The 22,392-nt window shown below is 43.7% G+C and overlaps 1 protein-coding gene across 3 annotated transcripts in view; it reads left to right on the top strand.

The window, feature by feature from the left end:
* The window catches only part of cdc27 (cell division cycle 27), a 136,407-nt gene that overhangs the window by 45,448 nt on the left and 68,567 nt on the right, over nucleotides 1-22,392 (top strand). For 2 of the 3 annotated variants that reach the window (XM_078223705.1, XM_078223706.1), the window contains 2 exons: nucleotides 1,741-1,888; nucleotides 6,307-6,432. In XM_078223705.1, coding sequence (XP_078079831.1) covers nucleotides 1,741-1,888; nucleotides 6,307-6,432 — 274 coding nt within the window. Of the gene's footprint in view, nucleotides 1-1,740; nucleotides 1,889-6,306; nucleotides 6,433-14,357; nucleotides 14,466-22,392 lie in introns of all 3 variants that reach the window. The other variant, XM_078223704.1, reaches the window with a different exon arrangement.

Raw genomic sequence — 22,392 nt, 5'->3', positions numbered from 1 at the left:
ACATAAGACTCGTTGACCTGTAATTTCCCGGTTTATCCCTGTTGCCCTTAAACAAAGGAACAACGTTGGCTATTCATCAGTCCTCTGGGACCACGCCTGTGACCAAAGAGGACACAATGATTTTGTACAAGATCTCAGTAATTTCCCTTCTCGCCTCAATATTCTGGGATAGATCCTGGGGACTTGTCTACTGTAATGCCTTTCAAAACACCCATCACCACCTTTTTTCGAATCATAGAATCCTACAGTACAGAAGGAGGCCATTCGGCTCATCGAGTCTGCACTGACCACAATCACACCCAGGCCCTATCCCCATACATTTCCCCTAGCTAGTACCCCTAACACTAAGGGGTGATTTAGCATGGCCAATACACCTAACCCACACATCTTTGGACTGTGGGAGGATACCGGAGGAAATCCATGCAGACATGGGGAGAATGTGCAAACTCCACACAGACTGTTACCCAAGCCGGGAATTGAACCTGGATCCCTGGTGCTGAGAGGCAGCAGTGCGAACTACCATGCCGCCTTATATATCGACATGCCCTAGAATATGAACATTCCCCCTCTAGACTCACTGTCCACCATGTCCTCTTCCTCCTTTGTGGATACCGATGCAAAGTTTCCGCTAAGAACCTCACCCACTTAGACTAGCTCCATACATACATTCCCTCCTTTGTCCCTGAGTGGACTTACCCTTTCCCTAGCTACCCTCTTGCTCCTTCTGAACGTTATAAAATGCCTTGGGATTTTCCTTAATCCTGTTTGCCAAGGATGGTTCATGGCCCCTTTTAACTCTCCTAATTCTTTAAGGGCTCTGCCTGTCTTCGGTTTCCTAAACCTTGTGTGTGCCTCCCTTTCCTTTTTGACTGAACTCTCAATTTCTCTTGTCATCCAAGATTCCTGAATCTTGCCATCCGTATCCTTTATTATCACAGGGACATACTGGTCCTGAACTCTAGTCAACTGGCCTTTAAAAGATACCCACATGACAGATGTGGCTTTACCCTCAAACAGGTGCCCCCAATCTACATTCCCCAGTTCCTGTCTAATATTGTTGTAGTTAGCCTTCCCCCAATTCGGTACCTACTTCTGAACAGGCAAAAGAACTGCACTACACTTAACTTCAGTGCTGTTGGTGACATTTGGTGTTTGAATTACCCCCCTCCCCCAACCCCTTCACTACCGATGTCCTTGGCCTCATTGAAGAAAACATTTGTTTGTTGAGGAGTATTTTTGTTTAAATTGAGTTTTTGAGAGCTTCTACCACTGGACTGGCACCCCAGAGATCATGAGTTCAAATCTGACCATGGCAAGGTGTGATTTATGAATTAATTAAATCAGCAAACAAAGGATGTAAGAAGCTGACCAATTATGGTAATCACCCTATAGTTTGCCAATGTCCTCAGCGAATGGAACTTAACCACACCCAGTCTCTCATAGACAACTCCCAAGTTCTAGTCCCAAACTAGAACAAAATGGGCAATGAATAACCTGCATCTCCCATGTTCTGAGAATTAAAGAGAAAATTGCTTTAATCTACAGGAACCTGCAGTGGATAAGGCATGTTAGAATTTAGCTTATCTCAATGGTGAAGATGCATATGAAAAGCAAAAGATTTCAGTAATATTCATAGCAGGTTAAACATTTAGTTTCTTATCACCTTGGTGTCAGTGATTTGTGTTCAGTGAGAAATTGTGAATTATGAGTCTTTAAGAGCTGCGTTCTTTCATCTTGCAGTGCGTTCAGAAGAGGCTCTGTTTCTCTTGGCAACCTGTTACTATCGCTCAGGGAAAGCATACAAAGCCTACCGGCTTTTGAAAACTCATAGCTGTACTACCCCTCAGTGCAAATATCTTCTTGCCAAATGTTGCACAGATCTTAGCAAGTAAGTAAATGGAAATAAAGTTTTAAGGTAATCATAAATTTTTAAAATTCTAAAACAAATTGTTCTAGAGGCTGCAATCAGGTGTTGTGTAACAAAGCTCAGATATGTGGTGCTGTTCTCTGAATGCAGAAGGTCACGTCTCCATGTACGATCATATGCTCCATTGGCATTGGGTGGCTTTGGTTCGTTTAAATAGATCTAGTAATGCATTGCAGGCTGGCGTGATACCCTGGGTCTGTTTGTCTTAATCTGGAATTGGACAGTAATTTCTTGGTGTCCAACACTGAAATGATGCAAGTTGATGCAAGTTGATGCAAGTTGATGCAAGTTGATGCAAGTTGATGCAAGTTGATGCAAGTTGATGCAAGTTGATGCAAGTTGATGCAAGTTGATGCGGGGCTCGACATGATGTTGAACTCTTCCGTCGCCTTCGTCTCCGTGCCCACTTCTTTGGGCAAGAGTCCTCCCCCCATTCCACAGATCCTTTCACGTACCTCCAACATTCTGCCTCCAATTGGACACCCCTACCGGGACAATTATCTGCCCTCGATCTTTTCATTGGGAACTGTCGATGGGACATTGGCTGCCTCAATTTTTCTGCCCCCCTCACCCATTCCAACCTCTCTCCTTTCGAACTTTCCACTCTTTGCTCCCTCAGGTTCAACCCTGACATTGTCATCAAACCTGCCGACAAAGGGGTGCTGTTGTCGTCTGTTGGACTGACCTCTACCCCGCAGAGGTTGAGCGCCAACTCTCAGATACTTCCTTCTACTTAGCCCTGGACCATGACCACACCACTGAACATCAAGCCATTATCTCCAACAGCATCACCGACCTCATTTCCTTCGGATGCCTTCCCCCCACAGCTTCCAACCTCGTCGTCTCCCAACCCCAGACAGCCCGCTTCTACCTACTTCCCAAAATCCACAAAAAGGACTGTCCTGGTAGGCCCATTGTGTCAGCATGCTCCTGCCCCATTGAACTTATTTCCTCTTAGCTTGACTCCATCTTCACTCCCCTGTTCCATTCCCTCCCCACTTAGATCCGAGATTCCTATGATGCCCTGCGTCATATTGACAGTTTCCAGTTCGTAGGCCCTGACTGCCTCCTATTCACCATGGATGTGCAATCTCTCTACACCTCCATCCCACACCAGGACGGCCTGAGAGCTCTTCGCTTCTTTCTTGAAACGAGGCCTGAACAATTCCCATCCATCACCACTCACCTCTGCCTGGCTGAACTCGTTCTATCTCTCAACAGCTTCTCCTTTAACTCATTCCACTTTCTCCAAATCAAAGGAGTAGCAATGGGTCCCCGCATGGGTTCTAGCTACGCTTGTCTTTTTATGGGATATGTGGAACATTCCTTGTTCCAAGCCTACAAAGGTCCCCTCCCACAACTTCTTTACCGGTACATCGATGACTATTTTGGTGCTGCTTCATGCTCTCGTCCAGACCTCAAAAAATTCATCAACTTCGCTTTTAGTTTCCACCCTTCCATCGCCTTCACCTGGTCCATCTCAGACATTTCCCTTCCCTTCCTTGACCTTTCTGTCTCCATTTCTGGCAATAGACTATCTACCAATATCTATGCTCACACTATTCAATTTGATACTGGAAGCACATGCACGACACTTCCTTTAAGCAGGACACAAGCATTAACTTCCAAAAGAGAAAATGCTGGAAAGTCTCAGCAGGTCTGGCAGCATCAGTAAGGAGAGAAAAGAGCTGACGTTTCGAGTCCAGATGACCCTTTGTCAAAGCTAAAAGGCAGAGAAAGTGGGAGATATTTATACTGCAGGGGGAGGGAATGAAAGATGAGTCATAGCCATAGAAACCAGGGGAAAAAACTCCTGATGGCTGTCCACAGAGAGAATAAATGGGGGGGGGGGGGGGGGGAATGGATGGGACAGAGGTAAGATTAAGGGAAGGGGGATAAAGAGTGGAGGTGAAGAGAAATGAAGAAAGACAATAAATAAAAGGTAGAGAACAGTAAAAAAAAATAGAATGAAAACAACAGGGGTCTAGGTGGGGTAGAGCAAATCATTTGAAGTTGTTGAATTCGATGTTAAGACTGGAAGGCTGTAAAGTGCCCAGCCGGAAGATGAGATGCTGTTCTTCCAGTTTGCGTTGAGCTTCACTGGAACATTGCAGCAAGCCAAGGACAGACATGTGGGCATGGGAGCAGGATTCTGTGTTAAAATGGCAAGCAACCAGAAGGTCAGGGTCCTGATTGCGCACAGACCGAAGGTGCTCAGCAAAGCGATCACCCAGTCCACGCTTGGTGTCTCCGATTATAGAGGAGACCACATTGGGAGCAGCGATTGTAATAGACCAAATTGGAAGAGGTGCAAGTGAAACGCTGCTTAACCTGGAATGATTTGGACCTTGGATGGTGAGCATGGAAGAGGTAAAGGGACAGGTGTTACACCGTCTGCAATTGCATGGGAAGGTGTCATGAGTGACGGGAGAGGTGTTGGGTATAGTGGAGGAGTGGACTAGGTTATCCCGGAGGGGATGGTCTCTGCAGAATGCTGACAGAGGGAGTGAAGGGAAGATGTGTTTGGTGGTGGCATCACGCTGGAGTTGGCGAAAATAGAGGATTATGCTTTGCATGCGGAGGCTGGTGGGGTGAAATGTGAGAACAAGGGGGATTCTATTCTTGTTCTGGGAGGGAGGGGAGGGGGTGAGGGTCGTGGTGCGGGCGGTGGACTGCACGCTGTTGAGGGCCCTGTCCTCAACTGTCGATGGGAATCCACGGTTGAGGAAAAAGGAATACATATTAGAAGTACCACTTTGGAAAGTGGTATCATCGGAACAAGTGCGACGGAAGCGAAGGAGCTGAGAGAAAGGGATGGAGTCCTTACAGGATGTGGGGTGTGAAGAGCTGTAGACCAGATAGCTATGGGAGTCAGTGGGCTTGTAATGGATATTGGTCGATAGTCTATTGCCAGAAATGGAGACAGAAAGGTCAAGGAAGGGAAATGTCTGAGATGGACCAGGTGAAGGCGATGGAAGGGTGGAAACTAAAAGCGAAGTTGATGAATTTTTTGAGGTCTGGATGAGAGCATGAAGCAGCACCAAAATAGTCATCGATGTACCGGTAAAGAAGTTGTGGGAGGGGACATTTGTAGGCTTGGAACAAGGAATGTTCCACATACCCCATAAAAAGACAAGCGTAGCTAGAACCCATGCGGGGACCCATTGCTACTCCTTTGATTTGGAGAAAGTGGAATGAGTTAAAGGAGAAGTTGTTGAGAGATAGAACGAGTTCAGCCAGGCAGAGGAGAGTGGTGGTGGATGGGAATTGTTCAGGCCTCGTTTCAAGAAAGAAGCGAAGAGCTCTCAGGCCGTCCTGGTGTGGGATGGAGGTGTAGAGAGATTGCACATCCGTTGTCTCTGATGAATGAACAATCATGATGTTGAAGTCCCGGGGTGATGTTTGAAACTTGGTGTTGATTATTCAAACATTCGAAGCTTGCAGAATATGGACCACCAGTTTTTGTACCAGATACTGCATAACAAAGCTTCAGCACTCTCCTTTTTCTTTCTTGCCCTCCTTCCAAATCCATTAATCTTTCATCTCCATCTTCCCCACCTTTCTGATTGTCTTGATTTTTTGGTCCTTTGACTTTGGGCATTATAATTGAGATCGCTAACTTCAAATAAAGCAGGAAGCCAACCTGGAATTCTCTTGGCCAAAATGGCTGAGCCACCATAATTCGTTGATCATTTGACAAGCTGACCCTGCCAATATTTTAACTGTTCATGATGAACCATGCTTTACTGTCCTGGTGAAGGAAGTCTAAATGAACTTTGGTTTAGATGACTTCTTTTAAGAGAGCCATTGCCCAATCTCCCTCCTGTTTTCCTTAGGTGCTATTCCCTGGTTGAACTCCCTAGGCAGAATGCTGTGTTTTTTATTCTGTGAAAAATATGGAGCGGCATGCTGAGAGTAGATGGCAATGAAGAGTGTCCAACCACCAGGGATTCAGTATATAATAGGCTTGGAGCTACACTGAAAAAGTAAATTCTCTGAAATTAAAATGATGTGCTTCAAATAAATGTTTGGGTGCTGTGTTGTTTGATTATTTTTGAACCTAAATTGCCCAGAGAGGTTGGAAATTTGGACTGCTCTTTTGCTGATTTGTCCAGGTTATGGTGGGAGAAGAGTTGCTCTCACTGTCCAGAGGGGTTTAACCTTCTAACTAGTCACCTATTAAATGATCTCTGAATTGTAATGCCTGTGGTCTGAGAGGAAGGTAACTTATTGATCTTGGTCAAGCAAAGATGGGGGGGAAAGAACTCCAGTGTATGGAGGAAAGAGTTGTGTTTTAAAAAAGACAGCTTTGTTTGACCCGACCCCAGATATCTTCTCTCCTATTGTTCTAAAATAATACCCACTTCTTGTTTCCCTAGGCTGGCCGAAGGAGAACAGATTCTAGCTGGTGGAATATTGAACAAGCAAAGAAGTCATGACGACATTGTTACAGAGTTTGGAGACTCGGCTTGTTTTACTTTGACTTTATTAGGTCATATATACTGGTAAGGCATCATCAAACTGAAAGAAAAAGCAAATAGGGTGCAGGTCCTGATTATTGGGCATAACACAGTGTAGCAAAGGGTGCTAAAGCAGTTGGTAACAGCTCAAAAAGGAGTATGAAATAAAACTTAGAAGGGATACCAAAATCAGCATAAACAGTGTGTACAAATACATTGCTTTGACCATCCTTTTCCCCCAGTGTGGGCCCCTTAAACTGGGATGATGTCAATGAAAATAAGGAAATAGATATGCTGAAGAATGATTTTGCATCAGTGTTTATGCTAGTGAAAGAAGGAAATTATCAGGGACACAAACTCTGCAAAATCGATGCAAGCAAGATAACTGCAATTGAGAAATTAGTGAAACGAAAATCCCAGGACCAAATGGTTTCCATCCAGTGTTTTAAAAGGAGGAAGTGAGAACATGGCAGATGCCCTAAATGTAATCCTTAATTTAGAAACCATTCATTTAGACTGGGAAATTACATGTCTCACTTCGCAGTTTAAAAACGGTGAAAGGGAAACCAGTCAGCCGAATGTAAGTTATTAGGAAATTTAGAGTATTATTAAGTTTAGAATGACTGAATACCTTGAAAGTTTCAGCTGGTCAGAGAGGGGCAACATTGATTTATGTAGGTTAGATCATGCCTGATAAATCTGATCTTTTTGAATAGGTGACTAAATTAATAGACAGAGGAATGACTATGTATTTTGTCTACATACCTACTTCCAGAAGGCCCACATGATAGACTGTTAGCGAAAATTGAAACTATTGTAGAGTCATAGAAGTTAGTGTAGAAACAGGCCCTTAGGCCCAACTTGTCCATGCCGCCCTTTTTTTAATGACTAAGCTAGTCCCTATTGCCCGCATTTGGCCCATATTCCTCTACAGCCATCTTACTCATGTAACTGTCTAAACACTTTTTAAAAGACAAAATTGTACCTGCCTCTACTACTACCTCTGGCAGCTTGTTCCAGACACTCACCATCCTCTGAGAAAAAATTGTCCCTCTGAATCCATTTGTATCTCTCCCCCCTCACCTTAAACCTATGTCCTCCAGTTTTCGACTCCACTATCTTTGGGAAAAGATATTGACTATCTAACTGATCTATGCACCTCATTATTTTATAGACCTCTATAAGATCACCTCTAGGCTTCCTACGCTCCAGAGAAAAACATCCCAGTCTATCCAGCCTCTCCTTATAACTCAAACCATCAAGTCCCGGCAGCATCCTAGTAAATATTTTCTGCACTTTTTCTAGTTTAATAATTCCTTTCTATAATAGGGTGACCAGAACTGTACACAGTATTCCAAGTGTGGCCTTACCAATGTCTTGTACAACTTCAAGTCCTGCATTCAATGTTTTGACCAATGAAACCAAGCATGTCGAATGCCTTCTTCACCACTCTGTCCACCTGTGACTCCACTTTCAATGAGCTATGAACCTGTACCCCTAGATCTTTGTTCTGTAACTCTCCCCAGCGCCCTCCCGTTAACTGAGTAAATCCTGCCGTGGTTCGATCTACCAAAATGCATCACCTTGTATTTATCTGAATTAAACTCCATCTGCCATTCGTCAGCCCACTGGCCCAATTGATCAAGATCCCGTTGCAATCCCAGATAACCTCCTTCACTGTCCACTGTGCCACCAATCTTGGTGTCATCTGCAAACTTACTAACCATGATTACTAAATTCTCATCCGAATCATTAATATAAATGAGAAATAACAGTGGACCCCGCACCAATCCCTGAGGCACACCACTGGTCACAGGCCTCCAGTTTGAAAAACAACCCTCTACAACCACCCTGTATTTTCTGTCGGCAAGCCAATTTTGTATCCATTTGGCTACCTCACCCTTGATCCTGAGAGATTTAACCTTATGTAACAACCTACCATGTGGTACCTTGTCAAAGGCCTTGCTAAAGTCCATGTAGACAACATCAACTGCACTGCCCTCATCTACCTCGGTTACTCCTTCAAAAAACTCAATCAAATTTGTGAGACATGATTTTCCCCTCAAAGCCATGCTAACTGTCCCTAATCAGTCCTTGCTTCTAAATGCCTGTAGATCCTGTTTCTCAGAATACCTTCTAACAACTTACCCACTACAGATGTGAGGCTCATTGGCCTGTAGTTCCCAGGCTTTTCCCTGCAGCCCTTTTTAAACAAAGGCACAACGTTTGCCACCCTCCAATCTTCAGGCACCTCACCTGTGGCTGTTGATGATTCAAATATCTCTGCTCGGGGACCTGCAATTTCCTCCCTCGCCTCCCACAACGTCCTGGGATACACTTCTTCAAGTCCTGGGAATTTATCTACCTTGATGTGCTTTACGACTTCCAGCACCACCTCCTTCGTTATATGTACACTCCTCAAGACACGACTATTTATTTCCCCGAGTTCCCTAACATGCCTTTCTCAGCAGTAAATACTAATGAGAAATATTCATTTAGGATCTCGCCAATCTCTTGTGGATCCGCACATAGATGATCTTGTTGATCTTAAGAGGCCCTACTCTCTCCCTAGTTACTCTTTTGCCCTTTATGTATTTGTAGAATCTCTTTGGATTTTCCTTAGCCTTATCTGCCAAAGCGATCTCGTGTCCCCTTTTTGCCCTCCTGATTTCACTCTCAACTCTACTCCTACATCCCCTATACTCTTCAAGGGATCCACTTGATCCCAGCTGCCTCTGCATGTCATGTGCCTCCTTCTTCTTCTTGACCAGGGCCTCAATATCTCGAGTCATCCAGGGTTCCCTACTTCTACCAGCCTTGCCCTTCATCTAAGAGGAATGTGCATATCCTGAATCCTGATTAAAATGCTTTTGAAACCTTCCATTTACCAAATGTCCCTTTGCCTGCCAACAGACTACCCCCATTAACTTCTGAAATTTCCTGTCTATACCTTCAAAATTGGCCCAATTTAGAATTTAAACTTTTGGGCCAGACCTATCGTTCTTCATAGCTCCCTTAAAACTCATGGAATTATGGTCACTGGGGGTCCCAAAATGATACCTCACTAACACGTCTGTCACTTACCCTTCCTTATTTCCCAAGAGGTCAAGTTTTCCCCCTCTCTAGTCAGGTCATCTACATACTGAATGAGAAATTCCTCCTGAATACACGCAAATTTCTCTCCATCCAAGCCTCTAATACTATGGTTGTCTCAGTCAATGTTGGGAAAGTTAAAATCCCCAACTATTACCACCATATTTTTCTTGGAGCTATCTGTAATCTCCTTACATATTTGCTCCCCAATTTTCCGCTGACTATTTGGGGGGCCTATAGTGCAACCCTATCAAAGTGATCTCCCCCTTATTTCTCAGAATTAAAGGTCTCAGTCAAAACATGGAGATAAGAGTTGTTTTCCAGAGATGAGGTGAGAGTGACTACCAAGGCAACATTTGACCGAGTGTGGCATCGAAGAAACCTAGTGAGACTGAATTCACTGGAAATCAGGGGGGAAGCTCTCCACTGGTTGGAGTCATGCCTCGCACAAAGGAAGTTGGTTGTGGTTGTCGCAGGCCAATCAGCTCAGCCTCAGGACAGAAGAACATTGCAGATGCCCAAACTATAATCCTCAAGTTCTCTTGATTTGGAATCTATTCCTTTGGAAAACTCAGTGTGTCATTTCACTAGGCCGAGCAATCTTCAGCTGCTTCATCAATGTCCACCTCTCCTTCAAAAGTGGGGATGTTTCTTGACGTTTGCATGTTTGGGACAATTTGTGATTCCTCGGAATGAAGCAGTCCATGTCCATCTGCAGCAAGACCTGGGCAACATTCATGCTCGGGCTAAGTGGCAAATATCTTTTTGCCAAGTACCAGGTGGTAACCTTCTCAACCAAGAACCTGACCATCTCCTTAACAGGCATAACCATTAATGAATTTCCCTCCATCAATGTTGTCTGAATTACTGTTGCCCAAAAACTTAACTGGAATAGCCATGTAAATGCTTTGACTACGAACTGGAATAGCCATGTAAATGCTTTGACTACGAACTGGAATAGCCATGTAAATGCTTTGACTACGAGAGCATGCCGGAGGCTTAGAATTCTGCAGCGAGTAACCCCCCCCCCCCCCCCCCCCCCAAACCCTGACTTGGAGCTATATTGTCATTCTCACAGCACTCATGGTGCAGCTGTACCAGATGGCCTGCTCACTACCGCCACCTCCAGGGCAAGTAGGCATGAGGAACAAATCGTGACCTTGCCAGCAACATCCACACACAATGGAAGAATTTGGAAAAGAAGTCGAATCATCACTTACCTGGACGAGTGCTGCACCAACAAGTCTCAGCTTGACATCATCGAAGGCAAAGGAGCGCGCTAGATCAGCATTCCCCTGTCACAGTGGCCGCAGTGTATTCTATCTGTAAGATACTCTGCAGAAACTCACCAAATTTCCTTTGGCAGCACCTTCACCTGCAAACTGTACCACCTCGCAGAACAAGGGCAGCAGATGCATAGGAACATCACTTGCAAATTTTGCTCCAAGTCTCCCACTATCCTGCTGTGACATTTGAACTGTTCTTGCTGTTCTTTCACTGTCATTGAATCCTGGAATCAGCTGGCCAACATCACCATGAGGCAATTCACTCCAGCCCAAGTGCCCAAGAACATCGGGACAGAGGGCTGAGGAGCAGAAGCCATTCTGCCATTTTGATAAAATCATGGCTGAGGTCTCGCTTCACTTTTCTACCTGCTCCCATAAACTTTGACTTCCTTGTCTATCAAAAATCTGTCCAATTCCATCTTGAAAATATTCAATAACTCTGCTTCCATTAATTTCAGGGGAGGAAGTTCCACAGATTATAATAATCCTCTGATAGAAATAAATCCTCCTCATCTCCACCTTAGGTACAACTCTTATTTTTAAAATTTGTTGCTTAACTTTAGTCTATGCCACAAGAGGAAACATCCTCACAGTATCCAGCCTATTAAGTCCCTTCAGGATTTTGTATGTTTCCATAGGATCACCTCTCATTCTTCTAAACTCCACTGGATGCAGGTTCAACCTTCAAGATAAGTCCTTCATCCCAGGATGAGTTGAGTGAACCTTCTCTGAACTACTGATGCAATTATGTTCTTTCTTGAATGAGATAACCATAACTACACCAGATGTACTCCAGATGTAGTCTCACCAAAGCTTGGTACAATACAGTACTTCCATATTTTTATACTCCACCCCTCTTGCAATAAATGCCAACATTCCATTTGCCTTCCAAATTGCTTGCTGTATTTGCATCCAAACTTTCTGATTCATGTACCAGGATCCCCAGATCTCTGCCATCGACTTCTGCAATCTCTCTCCAATTAAATAATGTGCTGTTTTTCTATTCTTCCAAACTCGGCAAGTTCAGACTTTCCCATTTTATATTCCATCTGTCACATTTTTGCCCAGTCATTTAACCTGTCTACAACCCTTTGCAGACACAACCTCCTCTTGACAACTTGTTTTCCTACTTCTCTTGGTGTCATCAGCAAATTTGGTTATCATGCGTTTGATCCTTCATCGAAATCATTGATATAGATTATAAATACTTGAGGTCCTAGTCCTGATCCCTGTGGCACTGAACTAGTTCAAACTTGTTACATGAAAAAGACCCATTTATCCCTGCTTGCTAACCAGTCCTTCTCTGTGGTAACCCAAACCAAATGTTCTTCTTTAACCTTTGTGGCACCTCACCAAATACCTTGTTGAAATCCAAGTTCACCACATCATCCATGTTCAAGGATGCTAATACCATTAATACTTCCTCTCTCTCTGTTGAACACATCCAATACTTCACACTTCCCCTTGACTACAATATCTGCATTGTCCGCCACTTTTGTAAATACACAAAGTACTCATCGAGAATGATTTCCACATCCTCTGCCTCCATGCATATTACCTTTTTGGTGTTTTTGGGCCCAACTCTTTAAAATTTGAAACTATCATTTCTTTACCTTATTTCGCCGTGGATCATATATCATTCTCTGTCTTTTTTTCTCTGGGATAAATCTTTGCTCAGGGCTATTAAGGTCTCAAACAGCTCTTGTCACGTACTTAGGGACCATCTCTATTTTCCAACCCTTTGGTAACAAACAAGAATTCTTCAAAGTCTGCCACTGCATCTCCATTATCCCTTTAACTTAGTTTCCCAGTTCAGTTCAGTCACTCTGGTCTTCATACCCTGATTTGAATTTAAAACGCTCGCCTTAAAACTCTCACATTTCTTCCCTTCAATCTGAATATGAAATTCTGCCATGTTATGATCGCAATTGCCTTGATTTCCCTTTACTTTGAGGTCATTGATCAACCCTGCCTCATTGGCGATTGCTAGGTCTAGAATAGCCTGCTCCCTGATTGGCGCCCAAATATACAACTGTAAGCAATTGTCTTGAATGCAATCTTTGAACTCATTTTCTGGGCTACCTTTGCTAAACTGATTTGTCCATCAAGATTAGAGTCACCCAGAATTATTGTGGTACCTTCCTTACAAATCCTTTTGGTTTGTTCCTGTATGCTGTGTCCTCTGTAGCTACTTTTAGGGGTCCTATAAGCTACTCCTGCAAGTGACCTCTTAACCCTCCTATATCTCATCTCTACCCAAACTGATTCTGTATTTTGCCCATTTGAGCTAAGATCATCCCTAATTAGTAGTTATTGCACCGGCTTTTCCTAGTTTCCTGTCTTTACAAAATACCCTTCAATATTCAGGTTCAAGCCATGGTCACCTTGCAACCATGTTTCTGGAATGGCAATCAGGTCATACATATTTCTATCTGCAAACAACTCATCCATTTTTGTTACTATTGCTGCATGCATTCTGATTCAAGGCTTTTAGCTGTTTACCATTTTTTGCCAACTCTGGCTTTATCTGCTGCTGAACTTGTGTAAGTTCCTATGTTCTGTCAATTCCTTCCACATTCTGGTATTGTGGCTCAAATTGCTACTCTGCTCTATTGCTTTGATGGTTTTCTTTGTTTTACCACATCTTCTCTCACACAATCCCTTCCCCAACTAGTTTAAAGATCATCTTATTGCCCTATTTATAACGACTTGCCCGAGTACTCATCCAGCATGGTTCAGGTGAAGATGTCCCAATGGTACAGCTCCCCTCTTAGCCCACTACTGTTGCCAGTGTCCAATGAATTGAAACTCATTTCTCCCATACTAGTCTTTGAGCCACGCATTCGACTCTGATCATATTTACTCTACATCAATTTGCTCGTGGCTCAGGTAACCATCTGGAGATTGTAGCCTTTAGATTGTACTTTTTAATTTAGACCCTAGTTACTTGCACCCTCTATAGCACCAATTTCCGAGTCCTCTGTCCAACTTCGGTGGACCACAGCAGCTTCCCATGGAGAGTTCCTCCTACAATCCTGAGCAGATGTACTGAACAATGGCACCAGGCAGGCAAGAGTTTTCTGGACTCTTACTCTCAGTTACAGAGAACTGTGTTGAGCTTGTCCCCTAATACTACGACATTCCTATTCACTCCCTGCTGGAATGCCTTCCTGCACCACGTGTCATGGTCAATTTGCTCATCTACCTTACAATCTTTGCTCTCACCCATACAAGCTGAAAGAGTCTCACATGTTGAGTAACTAGAAAAGCTGAGATCTTTTTGATCCCTCACTCAGTCGCACCCTCCTGACTAAATCAGATGACCCTAGCTTTAAGGGTGTGACTGCCTTCTGGAACAAAGTATCTGGGTAACTTTCCTGATATATCACTGTGTCTGAAACTCAGACTGCAACTCATTTCCTCGAACTGCAAACATATTTCCTGTGGATCACAGTGGTGTCTGAGAGTTTCCACATATTACAGCTGCAACACATCACCTGCCCAACCACATATATATTTGAATTAAATAATCATTTTCTTCCATTTTAATTGATGTCTCTTGTCCTGCCTATGCTTGTATTCTTATTTCAGTATTGTTGAAAAACAGAGACATGTTGAAGATTTTCACCTTGTACTCATCAGGACACTTGGCAAGAATACCGTTATAAGGGGAAAACAACAGTTTATACTGTATGAGAAGTGAGTGCAGATTGGTTGGCAAGTAGACTTTTGGTAGAGGTGTGGCCATGTAGAATGCACTAGGTGACTGACAGCCACTAAGCAGTTTGAAATTTAAACCCGGAAGCTTGACCCTTGTTATTCAAGGCATCACTCTGAGGAATAAGTTAGCAAATGTGTGTACATGTTCTTTCTGTCTGCAAAGAATAGGGCCCTGTGTATTAACATATGTAGCTTTTAGTACATGCAAATGTTCCACGCTGCGAGCTTGACTGGCGATCTTAAATTGGCTGTCAGCACAATTCTTAGCACACTGAACATTATTTGGAAAATGTCCAATTGTGAAATCACAGCCAACGTCAGACCCTCTGCTTGTGTTTTGGGCTGTGTGTGCAGTCTGCACCTTGTCTGTTGCAAACCATGGTTGGGACATGCTGTTTTATGCAATCTGCCATTCATTGGGATGTATGACATACATACTTGGCATCACACTGGCACTGAAATTCATTTACCACATTACTCATTTGTGTGATAGGCTGAATATCTTTTCATCCTGTTAGTGGAGAATACCACTCATGTTGCAACTGCATAGTAGCAGTGTGAAACATTAGCCTCACCTGTTGCTTAAATTTTTGAGATATCTTGCCCTCCTAGGATAGTCTGAGATGGGCTGGACACATTTCAGGGCTGAAAATGATGGCCTTTGGTCTGTCCATGATTTTTCATGATATACAGTGCAAAATGATCTGATCGGGGTAGCCATCATCTCGCAGGGTGCTTCTAATGCGCCCTATTTCAGCATCAAACTTGCATAACGAGCAAATGCTCAGAGCCCTTTTTGCAAGGGTGCCAATAAAACTGATCTGCATGTGGAACTGTAAGAATCCCAACATGAACATTGACCAGTGAAGGTAGGCTTGCATACGCCGTCTCCCGGTGGAATTCAATACATAGTAACAGGACCATCCAAATATCGGAAATATGCAAGGGGTAGGAGGTTAGGTGTCATTCTATCAAAAACACATTTCTCATGGAACCCAACAAAGATATTTGTGAAGCTGGGTTGAGGGGATCCCATGTCTACACAATTGATTTGGGCATACACTGTTAAAACTGAACTCAACTGTGCGTGTTACTGAGTTCATAAGTTCAGTGAATACTGATTCATGCAATGGTGGCAGGTCTCGATCACTATGATATCGTGCTGCAGTGCAAATATACATCACTCGACCAGAGTCTACTTGCCAACTCGTCAGCACTTTCTTCTCATGCAGTATAAGTTGTTGCTTTCCGCTTATCAGTGTCCTTGCAAAGTATTCGATTGCAAGAAGAAACACTTTGACGTGTCTGTTTTCTTTCAGCACCACTAGGTACTATGTTACCAAACGACTATTCTTATTTCAATTAATGTTCTACTTATCTTAATTCAGGAATTTCAATTAGGTTAAGTAGAAAATACTCAGCAGCCTAACACCTGCTTCCCTGTGATATCACATCTCGATTCTGAATGCACAGACAGGCTACAAGAAGCTGGTCCCGCACGCCCTGCCTGATATCTCGCTGTGACCTGGTGCCGTGCTCTCTGCCTTAAGTTTCATCTGTCACTTGTCCACATGTTCCACCAACATTACAGGTCTGCACTATCCACTTCACAGTTCGTTTCATCTGCACATTGTGAAATTATGCCCTGTACACCATGTTCTATATAATGGATATATATCAGGCAGTGCAAGGGTCCTAACCCTGAACCCTGTAGAATTCCAGTACAAACCTTCCTCCAGTTTGACAAAACATCCATTAACTGCTACTTTGTGTTCTGTCATTCTGCCAATTGCTTATCCATGTTTCTGCTGTCCCTTTTATTCCAGGAGCTCTAACTTGGTTCGCAACTCGTTATATGGCACTCTTATCAGGTGAAAATCAACAGCATTACCATCTTCAGCCATCTGTTATCTCATCAAAACACACCATGTTTGTTAAACATGATTAGTCCTTAATAAATCTATGCTCGCTTTCCTTAATTAACCCAGACTGCTCAAGTGACTTGTTAATTTTGTCCCTGATGTCCATTCTAGAAGTTTCACTAGCTCTGCCTATCTTTAGACCCTTTTTTGAACAAGGGTGTATGTAGTACTTGCAATTCCTCAGCCCTCTTGCTCCACTGATGAATCTTAAGGAAGACTGCAAAATTGTGGACTGTGCTCTTCCAGTCTCTGTTTTCCTCTGTATCCTTGAATGCATCTTATCTGGCCCTGGTGTCTTATTAGCTTTTAAATACAAACAGCCTATCCAATGCCCCAATTACTCATGTTTCACCAGGACCTGGGCAGCATGATACTTGGTAAAGAGGGATGCAACATTTTCAGTTAATACTTCAGCTATTTTTCCTGCCTCCATGCCTAAATCCTGTTTTTGGACCCTAATTGGCCCCACTCCTCCTTTTATCACCCTTGGACTTTTGGATTCCATTTTATGTTTGGTACCAGTCTCTATTCATACTCACTCTTTGCTTTTCTTTCTTGAATTTTCTCAGTTCCCCTCCAGCCTTTCTATATTCAGCCTGGTTCTTGGGTGTATTATCCACCTGACATTTGTCAGAAGCACACCTTTTCTCCTCTTAATCCCTGCCTGTTTTATCATCCAGCAAGTTCTGGATTTGTTTGTCCTGCGTTTTACTGAAACATTGACTGTGTCTGAGCTATCTCTTCTCTGATGGCAGCCCATTGTTCAGTTACAGCTTTTGTCAGCCAAGCTTTGATTCCAGTTATCTTTCCAGATCAATTACTCTATTGAAGTTGGCATTTAAAAAAATTCATTCTTGGGAAATGGGTGTTGATAGCCAGGCCAGCATTTATTGCCCATCCCTAATTGCCTTAGAGAAGTGCTACTGAGCTGTGCTCTTGAATCGCAACAGTCCATGTGGCGTAGGCACACACAGCTGTAAGGGTGGGAGTTCCAGGATTTCGACCCAGTGACGGTGAAGAAACACTGATATATTTCCAAGTCAGGATGGTGAGTGACTGGAGGGGAACTTGCAGCTGGTGGTGTTCCCATGTATCTGCTGCCCTTTTCCTTTTCGATGGTAGTAGTCGTGGATTTGGAAGATGCTGTCCGAGGAACACTGGTGAGTTGCTGCAGTGCATTTTGTAGATGGTGCACACTGCTGCCACTGTGCGCCAGTTGTGGAGAAAATGGATGTTGAATATGGTGGAAAGGGGTGCCAATCAAGTGGGCTGCTTGGTTCTGGATGGTCTCAAGCTTCTTGTGTTGTTGGAGCTGCACTTTTCCAAGCAAGTGAAGAGTATTCAATCAAACTCCTGACTTGTGCCTTGTATGTGGTGGACAGACATTGGCGAGTCAGGAGATGAGTTACCACAGGATTCCTAGCCTCTGACCTGCCTTTGTTGTCACGGTATGACTCCAACCAGTGGAGGGTTCTAATTGGCTCCAGTTTTGCTCAGGCTCTTTAATGCCACACTCGGTCAATTGCCGCCTTGATATCAAGGGCAGTCACGCTCATTTCACCTCTGGAGTTCTGATCATATCCGTAGAATCATAGAATCCCTGCACTGCAGAAGAGCCATTCGACCCACTGAGTCTACACCAACAGCAATCCCACCCAGGCCCTATCCCCATAATCCCACATATTTACTCTGCTAATCCCCCTGACACTAAGGGGCAATTTAGCATGGCCAATCCACCTCACCTAATCTTTGGGCTGGGGGAGGAAACCGGAGCACCTGGAGGAAACCGACGCAGACACGGAGAACGTGCAAACTCCACACACACTGACCCGAGACTGGAATTGAACCTGGGTCCCTGGCACTGTGAGGCAGCAGTGCTAACCACTGTGCCACCCGTTAAATGCGAAGCACTTTTTAATGTTTCTGTCTGGTTTCGAGCAGGGAACCTTCTGCATTTGAAGCCAACATGGTAACCACTACACTACAGAAACAAAGCTGTAATGATACCAGGAGTTGAGTAGCCCTGGTGGAACCCAAACGGAGTGGCAGTGAGCAGATTATTGGTGACTAAGTGCCACTTGTTGGCATTGTTGATGATCCCTCCCATCACTTTACATGATAATCCAGACTAGCCTGATGGAGTGGTAATTGACCTTGTTGGATCTGTCTTGATTTTTGTGTACAGGACGTACCCAGGCAATTTTCCACATTGCCAGGTAGATGCCAGTGTTGTAACTGTACTGGACCAGCTTGGCTAGGAGCGCAGTAAATTTGGGAGCACAAATCTTCTGTACTATTGCCAGAATATTCTCGGGGTCTATAGCCTTTGTAGTATCCAATGCCTTCAGCCGTTTCTTGATAACACATGGAGTGAATCAGATTGGCTCATGTGTGGCATCTGTAATGCCGGGGACCTCTGGAGGAGGAAGCTGAGATGGATCATCCAGTGGGTGCTTTTGGCTTAAAACTGTTGCAAATGCTTCAGCTTTTTCTATTGCTCTGATGTGCTGGGCTTCCCCTCATTGAGGATGGGGATATTTGTGGAGCCTTCTCTTCCACTGAGTTGTTTAATTATCCACCACCATTCACAATCCTGGCTGTGGCAGGATTGCAGCGTTTAGATCTGATCCATTGGTTGTGAAATTAGCAACATAGGAATTAGGAGTGAGAGTAGGCAATTCAGCCCTTCGAGCCCGCTCTGCCATTCCATATGATCATACCTGGTCTCCATCTCTTCTTAACTCCACTTCCCTGCCTTTTCCCCATAGCCCTTTATCCTGCTTTTGATCAAATATTTATCTATCTCTTTCTTGAATCCATTGATTCTGCATCCACTGCACTCTGGGGCAGTGAGTTCCACAGATTCACAACCCTCTGTGAGAAGTGGCTTCTCCTTATCTAGGTCTTGACCCCCCCCCCTCAAAAGTTGGTTAACATTTACTTTACCAATCTCATTGAGTATTTTATGTACTTCAATCAAATCCCCCTCATTCTTCTGTGCTCCAGCAAGTACAAGCCCAAGCTACTCAACCACTCCTCATACGACAGCCCCTTCAAACCTGGATTCAAATGGGTGAACCTCCTCTAAACTGCCTTCACTGCCATCACATCCTTCCTCAAAGAAGGTGACCAAAACTGAACACAATACTCCAAGTGTGGTCTCGCCAGTACCTTACACAATTGTAACAACGCTTCTCTACTTTTATACTCTGGACACTTTGCAATAAATGTCAAGATTCCATTTGCTTTCCTTATAACATTCCCCACCTGCATACCCACTTTCTGAGACTCATGCACAAGGACACCCAGATCCCTCTGTACAGAAGCCTTATGAATCTGTTTGCAATTTAAATAACTTGTCCTTTTATTTTTCTGGCCAAAATGGATAGCCTTGCATTTATCCACATTAAACTTCATCTGCCAGATTCTCGTAGCCTGTCAATATCCATTTGTAAACTTTTTATCTATTCATCACAGCCTGTTTTCCCACCTATTTTCGTGTTGTCAGCAAATTTTGCTATGTTATACTCTGTCCCTGCTTGTAGATCATTGATATAGATTGTAAATAGTTGTGGTCTGAGAACTGAACCCTGGTGCTGTGAAGCAGCAGTGCTAACCACTGTGCTACCATGCCGCCCTAACCACTCTGCTACCATGCCGCTTGGAATCTAACCTTCTGGATCAGTCTCCTATGTCTTCTTGAAGTCCAGATGGATCACATGCACAGGATCCCCGTTATCTATCTTGCTGGTTACAGTCTCAAAGAACTCTAGCAGGTTTGTCAAACAAGACTTGCCCTTCACAAAACCTTGCTGACACTGGTGAAATTGAAAATTGCTTTTCCAGATGCTCAGTCACCTCCTTAATGATTAACTCCAGCAACTTTCCCACCACAGAGGTCAAGCTGACTGGTCTATGGAATTGCTTCGCTATGTCTATTACTTGCTCCCCATGTTGTTTGGCATGCTGCGTTGTAGCTTCATTAGGTTGACATTTTTAGGTCCACATGGTGCTGCTCCTGGCATGTCCTCCTGCATTCCTCATTGACCAAAGGTTGATCCCCAGACTTGGTGCTAATGGTAGGGTGGAGGATATGCTGGCCCATGAGGTTACAGATTATGGTAAAGTACAATTATGCTGCTGCTGATGGCCCACAGCAGCTCATGGTTGCCCAGTCTCAATTTGCTGGATCAGTTTGAAATTGATCCCATTTAACTCTATTACTTGCTGCTTGTTAATTTTGTCCGTCATGGGTATCAGATAATATGGGGCATAGTTGGGTTGCAAATTGTTGAAAGGTAGAACGGGCCTGAGGGGTTAAATGGTATGGTGGATCGGGCCAGCGACTTGAATTGGCCTCAAAGCCCAGTTGGTATCTGTGGAGCAGGCTCAGGAGCTGCATGACCTACTTCTACTTCTTTTTGTTATATTCTTATGTACGACAATGTGTATTAGCTCAGGAAGATAATGGTTTCGACTCTGGAAATCGGTGTTTAACGGCATTCCTCAACAAATCAGCCAGTATGGAATAAAACAGACATTTTATTTTACAAAATAATAGCCTATTGTCTTGCACTCTGCTTTTGCCTCAAAGTCAGAGTTATACAGCGCAGAAAAGGGCCCATTGCATCTTCACCGGCAATAATTACCATGAAAGGCAAGCTCATCCCATTTTCCAGCACTGCTCCTATATCCTTGAATGTTATGATATTTCAAATGCTTATCCAAATACTCTCTAAAGTTTGTAAGGTTTCCGGCCTCCACTACCTTGCCAGGCAATTCTTTCCAGATTCTCACTACCCTCTGAGTGATTTTTTAAATCAAATCCCCTCTGAATCTCCTGCCCCTCACCCTCAATTAAGTTTAAGTTCATTTAAGTTTATTTAGTCACAAGTTGGCCTACGTTAGCACTGCAATGAAGTTACTGTGAAGTCCTCTGGCACTTCCTCACTGGCCAGAGAGGAATTAAATAGTAGACAGATGGTTTCAGATAGATTCCTCTGTAAATTTGGATGAGTGGAAATGATGTGGTTCAATCCCTTAGTTGCCACACTCCAGCACTCGTCACTCGGGTACACTGAGGGACAACTTAGCATGGCCAATGCACCAAATCGGCTGGTCTTTCGGACTGTGGGAGGAAACCGGAGCACCCGGAGGAAACCTACACAGACACGGAGAACATGCAAACTCCACTCAGCCAGTGACCTGAGCTGGGAATTGAACCCGGGCTTCTTCTGCACTGTTTAATTCTGCGATAAGTGACTCTTTGAAAGAAGAGTCTATTGAGGCTCCAAAATGCCCCGAAGTTGAACCATACTACTTGAAGGAATTGGATCATTTATGTTCTTGTTAACAAATTTTCTGCCATTTTTACATGTAGCTTAAATCGCAATAGTTCTGTTTTTGTGTCGTCTCTTCTGTTGGATAGCCTTTTACACATTTTAAATTAGTGATCTATAGTTAACAGAAATGTGGTTAGAGATGCAAGTAAATTTGTTCAAATGTGGGTATTAGAATTGAAGTGTTGCAACAAAACAGTAAAGATCAAAACTGTCAAGAGAGCAGAGCAAATCTTTATTGTGGAATGTTAATTCCTTGGTTCACATGAGGTATGAATGGAATCCAAGTAAGCCAGGGACTAAAAGAGAAAATGCTGGAAAATCTCAGCAGGTCTGGCAGCATCTGTAAGGAGAGAAAAGAGCTGACGTTTTGAGTCCAGATGACCCTTTGTCAAAACACTTTGGCAGCTTTGACAAAAGGTCATCTGAACTCGAAGCATCAGCTCTTTTTTCTCCTTACAGATGCTGCCAGACCTGCTGAGATTTTCCAGCATTTCCTCTTTTGGTTTGAGATTCCAGCATTCGTAGTAATTTGCTTTTATCAAGTAAACACAGTAAGGAGTCTGACAACACCAGGTTAAAGTCCAACAGGTTTATTTGGTAGCAAACGCCACTAGCTTTTGGAGCGCTGCTCCTTCGTCAGGT

This window comes from Mustelus asterias, chromosome 11 (assembly GCF_964213995.1).
Source record: "Mustelus asterias chromosome 11, sMusAst1.hap1.1, whole genome shotgun sequence".
Classification (NCBI taxonomy): Eukaryota; Metazoa; Chordata; class Chondrichthyes; order Carcharhiniformes; family Triakidae; genus Mustelus; species Mustelus asterias.
Note: the sequence above shows the minus strand (reverse complement) of the source record. Positions and strands in the feature narration are given on the sequence as shown.